General features: G+C 50.3%; 1 protein-coding gene across 1 annotated transcript in view; it reads left to right on the forward strand.

The window, feature by feature from the left end:
* Positions 1-10,123, forward strand: part of NR2E1 (nuclear receptor subfamily 2 group E member 1) — a 24,236-nt gene that overhangs the window by 3,200 nt on the left and 10,913 nt on the right. Inside the window, exons 2-5 of the mRNA XM_004701997.2 lie at positions 1,250-1,395; positions 4,838-4,925; positions 6,217-6,452; positions 7,992-8,138. Coding sequence (XP_004702054.1) covers positions 1,250-1,395; positions 4,838-4,925; positions 6,217-6,452; positions 7,992-8,138 — 617 coding nt within the window. The remainder of the gene's footprint in view (positions 1-1,249; positions 1,396-4,837; positions 4,926-6,216; positions 6,453-7,991; positions 8,139-10,123) is intronic.

Genomic DNA, 10,123 nt, shown 5'->3' on the forward strand with positions numbered 1-10,123 from the left:
CCCAGGCTTTGCCCTCACCCCACCCCCTGCCCAGTCTCCGTCCCCTCCGCCGCTCTGGGCAGCGGCTGTCCCGCTTCCTGGAGGCCCGCGGCCCGCAGACTGGTGGGGACCACGCAAGAAATCCCTCAGTGAACCTTTCATCTAAAGCCTACCTCTTTGTTTGCGGGAGCCGGGGTACACCCCGGCCCCCCCCCGGCCCTGGCAGCACTTGTTGAACTCGTGAACCTCGCAGAAAACCATGTCTCTCCTTTCTCTCCGAGTTCATCTTACTCCTCTCGGCCCCGCGGCCATCTCGGGCTCGTGGGCGCCAAGGGATTGGTCCCAAGGAAAGTTCTTCGGAGCCGGGAATTGGGGGCCGGTGCAGCTAGAGGAATCGGACCCTAAAAACCCAGCCCTGGGCCGCAGGGGGCGGGGGCAGAGAGAAAGAGGCGGTGGGTTTTTCAGAAGCAGGGTTGGTAGGGAACAAACTTGGGGAGTGGAAAGCAGAGGGCTGTCTGGCCGGAGTCGCCCTGTCAGGGAACCTGCCACCCAATCTCCCACTCCTCTCTTCTGCCTGCCCTACTGTTTGGTACTTGGGAGATTTTTTCCCCCCTTAAAAGAATTTCTCAACAAACAACAAAAAAATGAAGCCTTTTTAAAAATTAGGTAAAGCGAAGGTTGGGCAGTGACCACTACCCTTATTCTCATTAATAATCCGAGTATTAGCATTACAATAATAATCCCAATAATCACCGGGCCCCGGCGGAGCTCAGAGAAAACGCGATGGCCTTCCAGCTGCCAGGGTCCGTTCCAGCCGTGTTTGTTTTTCTTCTTGCCGCTTTTACATTGCAAGTTGGTCTCCTCGCGCGCTTGCTAACGACTTGCTCTGTTCTATGCGAGTCGGGCCGGGAGGCAGCCCAACTTTTCGCAGGGCAGAAAGGCCGCGGCGGGCCGAGCTGCCGCTCGGGCCGGCTGTAATCTTTTCTTCCAAAATGGGGCTCGGCGATTAGAGGAGACCCAAATACATGTAGCGGTGCATGAATAATGCTCATTGTAGGAAACTGACACTTGCTCAAGGAAAAAAAGTTTGGCTATAAAATCACTTCATTATTTGCTTTTACCGCAGCTTCGGCGCTAATCCCTTCAGAGGTCAGATTGCTTAGCAATCTCTCTCTCTCTCTCTCTCTCTCTCTCTCTCTCTCTCTCTCTCCCTCGCCTCCGCCCTCCTCTCCCTCTCTCCCTGCCCACCTTTTCTCTTCGGCCGGGCCAGGCCGCATTTTAGACATCCCCTGTAAAGTGTGTGGAGACCGCAGCTCTGGGAAACACTACGGGGTCTACGCCTGCGACGGCTGTTCCGGGTTTTTCAAACGGAGTATCCGTAGGAATCGGACCTATGTCTGCAAATCTGGAAACCAGGTACCTTGGCCCGGCCTGCTCGCCGATGCCCCTCTGTACCCAGGGCCCTTAGAAGACCCAGTGCTGCCCAGCAGGGGGGACTGGGCTCTCTTTTCCTCTCCTCTCCCTGCCCCCACTCCCACCCCCACCCCACCTCTATCTCCTCCCTCCGTGGTTTACTGGGGAAATGGGAAAAGAGTTAAGGGAGGACGGTTAGCAGGGGAAACATGAGATGCCAGCACCTTCTTCACACCTCTTTGTGGGATCCTGTGACAGAGTTTGATACTGGGTGAGGCTCATGCCCAGTGGCTGCAAAGCCGGCCCAGGAGGCTAAGGAGCTTTAGAATCCAAACCTCAAGGAGCAAGAAGCCCTACCCCCATTTCTTGCAGCGCTCAAACCCACACCCTTCACCATGCTGTGGGATGGCAGATCAAAGGGGCAGATCAAAGGGGCATGTGAGTCAAGGTCAATGCCACCTTTACCTGAGATCCAACATGGGTGTTGGCCACTTGGAACAGACAGGGCATGTTCTGTGAGGAACCTTACTGTTTCAACGCCCAGAGGAAGTGCCACTCTGGGAGTGGGCTGTTGGCCACATTCAGGGGGCCTTCAAGGGGCCTTGCTGAAGAAGGCCTGGGTGCTCAAGAAGAGAAGGCTCCCAAGGAAGGCACAACTGGGACTCTCTCCAAAGTCCCCACATCTCTTTCTGCCACTCTGCTTAGATGTTCCTGCTTGTCTTTTGGTTGCAAGCAGGTAGAACAGCCTCAACGAGATGGAGGTAAAATGTCAGGGCATGGGCCAAATGGGGACACATGGGGTCAGTGTGAGCTAACACTTTTAGAAAGAACCAGCAGAATCTCCTGACTTTGTTTCCAGCTCAGTAACAGGTTATTTAAGCCTTGGATACCAACCTAGGTCCCCTGCTTTGTCCTCCTCTCAGCCAAGGCCATAGACTTTGGGCATAGAGGTCTTCACCTCTACTCCCAGGAAGATCCTGGGGAATGCATTAGTTAGAAACCACCTGTCCAGTAACCAACTGGCGAAATACTTTCCACTAATTAAGATATCTCTATCTATCTCTCTTTCACACACACACACACACACACACACACACACACACACACACATTGTCTAGTGCTAGTTCTTTCTTTTTTTTTGACACCATCTCTGTTCATAGTCATCTCTGGTAGATTTGGATTAAAACAAAAACAAGAAAACATTCACATTCAGACAAGTTATGTTGAACTCGCCAGCCCTCCACCTGTTTAATTGGGCACAGAGTTCTGTATAGACATTCAGCTTTGCCAGATGGACAGACTAACTACATACACCCAGGACTACCCAACAGCTCCACAGGAATGTGGGCTTGCTAAAGCAGGTGGTGACTCCAGTGAGTTTGTTCCTCAGTCTCCTGCATTTATGCGAACTTGGGAAACCAAACTCTCTGATTTGATACTTGAGAAAAGGAGATGGCTATCAATTCCTCCTACTGCTGTCAGTAAAGAAGTGTTCCTGACCTGGTAAACCTCTCCTTTTAGCGAGAATAAATGGAACAAGATATGGCATTCCTCGCTGTCTTGGGCTCCAGATCCCAATACATATTTGATGTAGTTTGAAGACATACTTAAGAGCATTTTCCATTAGTATGTTTAGCTAAGTACAGAGGAGATACCATTTGGGGACAGACAGATGCTTACATTTAATAATAAGGTATTTTCGAAATCTCCTTACATGGAGCTATTACACTGGCCAGTGAAGAAGTCCTGAAGAATCCACTTAGGGCCCCCAAATTATTTCCTTTCTCTCTTTCATTCTAACATCAAGTAAATAATATTCTAGTTTGTTATGAATAATATATAGGACATCTATAAATTGTTAGGAATCTCTACCCTACCTTCATGGAAACAAATCAGCACATTTTAAATAGGAGGAGTATCATTGGGGGGGGGGGGGAGGTGACAGCAAAACAACCAAAACCTGCATTCTAATGCATAGCAATCCACCCCCTAGGATACTTTTTAAAAAACTAGAAAATCTACATACTTCACTTTAATATATGCAAGCTTTTGAGAATTTGCAGTAAAATGAAGCTACCATTCTTCCCACTCTAAATGTAACCTGTAGCAATTTAGACAAGTATAAACCCAGGCAGGAGAGCGCCAAGCTTCATATACATATTTAAATGTACAAAATGCACTGGCATGTATGAATCTTTTTGCATTTAAGTTTATGTTCCCTCAGTAAAAACACTTAACACTGAATACCACGAGAGACCTTCCTTCAACTTTCTCTTTCAATGGCTAGTGTTTCTCCCACAAAAATTGCCTGATGGCCTGACACTGAGAATATCAGCACCGAGCTGGAAAAGTTTGCCAGTGTCTTGAACATGCTGATATTCTCAGTGCCAGTCCACCGGACAGCCCCTCTAATGGTCACATGTAGGTGGTGGGCATTTCTAGACGCCGGGGAGAGCTGGGTTTCCAGTCTGTAGGCCTGCGCTCTTAACCACACCAGCTTCTTAGCGTCTCCTTCTGAGTAGGAAACTGGACTCATGGAAATGAGTCTGGGCTGAGGTTAGGCCAACTCTCAACAGGGACGATTGTGAGGAGCTCTGCTGGTTAGTAGGTTATGAGTTGGACCGCTAAGCGAAAGGTCAGCAGTTTGAAACCTTCAGCTGCTCTGAGGGACGAAGGTGAGGCTTTCTATTCCCATAAAGAGTTATTAGGCCTTGCTCAGAGACTAAATGCCCTGGAGTAGGGAATACATAGCATCTAGCTTTTCTCCTTAAATTTAACTGGAGAGATCAGACTTTTGCAAGGAAATCATTGGGGAAAAGAATAAATTCACTTTCTTAATTAAAAAAAAAAGTTTTCAGGGGAAAACCCTACCCCACCCTTTAGGGTCGCTGTGGCGATGAGGTGAGGTTCCCATACTAAGGCTTGGGGCAGAAGTGAGAGAGCAAGAAACTGAAAAATAAACGCGAGGAACACCGCCCCCACCCCCCACCCCACCCCACCCCCGGCAGAGAAGTGGGTTTAGCCAGAACGTGACAAAAAGAGGTGGACCTGACAGTGCAAAACTAACGAGGGCTGGGGCCGGGTCGCTGTCTTCGGTCCTGAAAAGTCTCGTTCCCCGCCCCACCACCGTCGCCACGGGCGGACGCTCCCCTCTGCAGCTTTCCCTCCCAGCCGGGTCGGATCCGGGCTGGCCCGCTGACGGCTTCGGGAAGTTTTCCCTCTTCGCCTGCTCGCGTAAGGTGCGCGGAGCCAGCCCCCCGGGAAGTAAGCCCGGGAACGGCAGCCCTTTCTCGAGCTGGCCCTGCCAATCCCCGCACCCCTCGCGCTGGGCGGCCGGGGTCCGGGGCTCCGGGGCTGCGGCCCAGCGAGGGCGCGCACGCACGCCTGACTGGCTCGGCAGCGGGGCACGAGCCTGGGGCCGCTGACCGCCTGCGCTCTGTCGCAGGGAGGCTGCCCCGTGGATAAGACGCACAGAAACCAGTGCCGGGCGTGTCGGCTGAAGAAGTGTTTGGAGGTCAACATGAACAAAGACGGTAATCAGCGCATTCCTTTATTCTTCTAATGTTGATTGAGTAGTAAGTAAATTATATGTACAGAAAATACACGGCACGCCTATGCATGTAAATCATTTGGCCCCACTTCTTCCCAGATGCTGGGAATTGACCTCGGCCTGTCAGTCGTAGCCTTCTCTTTGCAAGAGTCGCCCCTCCTAACCCACCACCTTGAACTCCCTCCGGCTGGGCGTGGGCTCACATTGGAAACCCTGACCACCCCCACCTCCTGAAGTACCCCCCGCCTGCCCCCCATCCTGTGGGGGTGCGCCACAGCTCCTGCCTGGAGTCCCTTCTGTCTCCTGCAGTTCTGTGTCCTGCCCCACCCCAAGCCTGTTAGATGGCCCCAGGATCCCAGTCTCCTCCAGAGTGAGTTGGGGAGCTGGGAGGTGCTTGGGAAGATGGGGAAACAGATCAGAAAATGTAGAATGTGGAGCCCTTGTTTGCAAATTTCCCAAGAGGTCAAAATCTGCTCTGTCCCTGTGCTGAGGTAGGTTTACTTAGGGCCTCCTCTCGATTCTACAGAAAGGAGTCTGGGGCGGCCTGTGGGCGCCTGGGACACACAACTCCAGGAGGCCCTTAAATGCGCTCATGAATTAGTCCCAGTGGCGGCCTGGCGAGGACACCCCAGCCTGGCAGGGGGACAGTAGGGGAGGGCGCATGGGGGCTCCCCTCGAACTCAGTGCTGAGTGACAACCCCGGCTGGTGGCATCGCCTGGGTGCGTCGCGCCCATGCGGAGAGCGCCGTTCTCTCCGACGGGAGGCGGAAGCAGGAGGGAGCAGCCAACCTGTTAAACTTGTTTGTGTATCTTCAAGTTACCCAGCTCTGCAAACGGAAGATTGCCTCGAATTAATTTGTTTGTTTAAACTGTTGGTGATAATTGTCACATCTCCCCAGTTTCCTTCCGCACACAGGTTCTCCCTCTTCTCCTCTCCCAGGGTCCCTGGACCTCCTGTCCTTTGCTGCTAGGGTCCTCTGGAACAGCGCGGTGGGGGGTGGGGGGTGGACCGAAGTCACCTTGGACCAAGTAGGGAAGGACTCTCCCGGGACTCTGAGCTTCCTCTTCCCTCCTCGAGGACAGGGAGGACCTGGTCTCCTGAGCTTACTCCCTGGGTGGGGGGGACCCCCGGGGCGGATGGAGAACCGGGCCCTTGGGCCTCGGAGCCCCTTCTGGGCTCAGATTTCCTCCTGGTTCACGGAGGGGCCTCGAGCCCTCACCTTCCTCACTGCATGTCTGACCCCGGGCTTATGTCTGTCCGTCTGTCCTTGCAGCTGTGCAGCACGAGCGGGGCCCTCGGACGTCCACCATCCGCAAGCAAGTGGCCCTCTACTTCCGCGGCCACAAGGAGGAGAACGGGGCGGGCGCTCACTTCCCCTCGGCTGCACTGCCCGCCCCTGCCTTCTTCACCGCTGTCACCCAGCTGGAGCCGCATGGCCTGGAGCTGGCCGCTGTGTCTACCACCCCGGAGCGGCAGACCCTTGTGAGCCTAGCGCAGCCCACGCCCAAGGTCAGCAGCCTGCTGGGCCCACGGAGACGCCTGCTGAGCAGAGAGAGGAGAGTGGCCCACCCACTTGGCCTGAGCAGGGAAGGGGCCCAGTGAAAGCTCACCCTTTAAGAAGGGGCTCCAAATGTTAGTGACAGGAGAGTCGCTCTTGAGGAGCCAACTTACACATGTGACCTTCCGAGCCTGGTAGAAAGGCTTGCTTAGCTACCTGGCTGCACTTGTTAGATGCCCCCAGTCCATCCGGACTCACAGTAACCAGATGTACAACAGGAGGAAGGACTGCCCTGTCCTGCACCATCCTCACAATTGTGCTGAGGTTGCAGCCACTGCGGTCAGTCCACCTCCTCCAGGGCCTTCCTCTGTTTCACTGCCCCTCTACTCTGCCAGGCGTGATGTCCTTCTCCAGGGACTAGTCTTTCCTGACAACACGTCCACAGACTTAGGTGAGAGGAAGTCTCACAGATCTTATCTCTAAGGAGCATTCTGGCTGTACAGGTGTATTTGTTTTGTTGGCAGTGCGTGCTGAGAGGGCAGTCTTAGATGTTTCTGGACACCAGAAGAACCCACATCCCTTTAAATTTTTTTTATTTTTAAGAGGAGCTGACCCTGCTATCTGGAAAGACCATTAATTGCAAACAGCAGGGATCTATTATTTTGAGCCAAGCTGTGGGTCCCTAATATTAACGAGAGGGAGAAGTGGAACTCAAACTATTAGGGCACTTTGAAGGACCTGGCTGATGTTTACTGGCACCTCACCTTCTCCTGAGCTCCTAGAATTTACACAAGGATAGGGCCCTAGTGTCAGGGCCACTGTCTGAACCACCTCAAAAGGCTGCCACCTGGAGACTGCCCTGGGGGCCTCCTGCTGGCACCCACCCAAGGCCCCCCTTCCAGGCCTAGTGAGAAGGGCCTAGGATCTACCCTGGGCGGGCCAGCTGCAGCCCCACGCTGCAGGGAAGCCAAACACCTGGGCACATGCACACGCACAATATTTAATACTGCTTTCTTACCCTTGATGCGTATAATAAGCTCGGGAAAGTAGTGTTATGAATATGTTGTCAGTTATGAATGGGAATGCTCTGTGAATGATTAAGATGTCTAATTGAAATATTTCCATAATATACTAATCCTTTCTAAAAATACTCATATGCATATTTGTGTTTGGGATGCCTATTAATTTATACTTTTTTCACATCTATTTTTATTTACACAAATACAAGCAGCTCTTGTCTAAATTGGGAGCCAGGCCTGGCACTTGGCTCAGCCTGAGGAAAATTTGCTGCAGGGGATAGGAAATCCAGAAGCCCCTCAAAGGAACAGGCCCCCAAAGGGTGAAGTGGGCCTTCCCCTGCCATTTTTATTTCTCAAGCTAGAGGGATACGGATGCTAGGTTTCTACTTGCCTATGGCAAACACACAATCCAGTAGAACACTGGACTTCCTTTTCATTTCCTTCTTTGTTCTAATGAGATTTAAAAGTTGGCATTTCTGGCAAACCTGTGATTTCCTCACTTCCAGGTGTCTTTTTGTTTCCCCCTCCCAGTACCCCCACGAAGTGAATGGGACCCCAATGTATCTCTATGAGGTGGCCACGGAATCTGTGTGTGAATCAGCGGCCAGGCTTCTCTTTATGAGTATCAAGTGGGCCAAGAGTGTGCCAGCTTTCTCCACGCTGTCTTTGCAAGATCAGGTACCACCAAGAGGACAACCAGGGCCTGGGGAGGGGCGGTCAGCGGGAAAGCGGCAGTCATCAGTTGTACAAAACTGGAGGTTCCCTGGATAAGAACCTCCATGTTCAGGCATCAGCTCTAATAGCAATGAGGAAATTCGTTTTACTAGTTTCTGCTCATCGGTTCAAAATGTGGAGTAATGGAATCCTTAGGAAGAAAGGCAGTCACCCTATTTCAAGAAAGGTAATCTGGTCCGCAAAAAAAAAAAAAAAAAAGGAAACGGAACACAATGTATATATAAAAACATATGCATGAAAAGCAAACAAACATATGCACGTATAGCCCACTACCACTGAGTCAATTCTGACTCATAGCAACTATAAAATTATATGTATGTAGTCTATTTGGAGCATTGCATATAATCTCAAATAAAATTATATCCTAATAAATATTTTGTTGGTAAAGCAAAGGTTTCTTTAAGAACCTTGAAACTAAGCAGAAAAAAAAAAAAAAGCCAAGTGGCCTCCAAAGAGTTCATGGCAAAATGGGGTGAAAAGATAGTGGAATTTTTCCATGAACTTTTTTGAAAGCCCCTCATAAAAAGGGATGAGAGTCATGAGAGGACATGAATCTCCTGTGAGGGATTTGGAGTTAGGCTCATGATTTAATATTTACCACTTGACACTTCCATCCTGGCACTCGCGGTGATTGCCATTGTAATATCGGCTTGCAGGGTCCAAGGGTGACCGGCTACCTCCTTCAGGCTAGGATCTTCGTGCTATTCTTTGTGTTTTTAGAGATTTTATATACAAACGGGCATTTTTGAGTGATTCTGGAGTCCTCGGTAGCACCCAGAGGGAGAAAAGATGTATGCTGTCGTTAAAAATGGAATCATGCCCAAACCCAGAACTTTCGTTCTTAAGAGGATCAGAAATGGCCCCTCCCTGTATGCTTCTCCCCTAAAAGGCGAGAGGGAAATCGAAGGGTCCACAGGCTATCAGTGCATTCAAGGAAATTAGTGACCAAGTCTACAAAGGGCTGATAGCTAGTGCTAAAAGCAAAAGATTTGTTTATTTAATTCATTTCATACCTAATTAAGGCATAATAGTGCCCCTTAGTGTGAAGTACATTTCCTACCGAGAAACCACTGGCACTGTGCTAAAACATTTCCTGTTCCAGCTCCGGAGAATCTCTTTTTCATGACCTGGACTTTCAGAGAGGGCTGACATTACAGAATGTTTTCTTGGAATTTTCTAAGCATTATTTCCCACACCTAATGAAAAAGAATAAAAATCAAAACAAAGCATTTTGAAAATGAAGCCTTTTGATCAAATGCAATTTTGGTCACAAGCCTTCACAATTCGGCTCTAAACTCCCCAAAACAAACTCCTTTCATAAGGAGTATTCAGAATTGGCTGCGTTTTTGAAGGAGTTCTCAAAAAGAAGATTTTTATAATAAAGGTGGTTAGGTCCTATCTGTGACCAGGTTTACTGGCTTAATCTGTTGTATGCATGTGAGTGTGTGAGTGAGTGTGTGTGTCTATATGTATGTGTGCATAAATTGCCCCCCCCCCCATCAAACCAAATCCAAACAAAAATTTGCTTGCTGTCTGCCACTTAGATCTTTGGTGGAAACCTTTCAACAACAAGCAAATGACAGTGAAGTGGAATTCAGTAGATCAATTTGCAAAAGGAAGCAGCTTTTGAATTTTCAATATTCAGTGGCACATTTTATTAGAATGAACATGACAAGCACCTTGATGCTGTCCACTTAGGATGCTCAGAAAAATCAGGCAGTGAGATGAGGTAAACTCAGCAAAGCCCGATTAACATAATTACTCCCTGATTTCCACACACATCCCCCCATGCCTCTTGGGAATTAGTGTGTTCTCTCTCTCTCTCTCTCCCTGCCCACCCCCCTCATCCCTTCAGGAAGATGGGGGGGCCCAGGTCTCCATGTTCTCTGAGGGGCTCAGCCTGCTGCTGGCGGCTTGTCGTGGGGGGG

The sequence above is a fragment of the Echinops telfairi genome, unplaced genomic scaffold (genome assembly GCF_000313985.2).
Source record: "Echinops telfairi isolate 266 unplaced genomic scaffold, ASM31398v2 ScPeMD7_3533;HRSCAF=4204_0, whole genome shotgun sequence".
NCBI classification, from domain to species: Eukaryota; Metazoa; Chordata; class Mammalia; order Afrosoricida; family Tenrecidae; genus Echinops; species Echinops telfairi.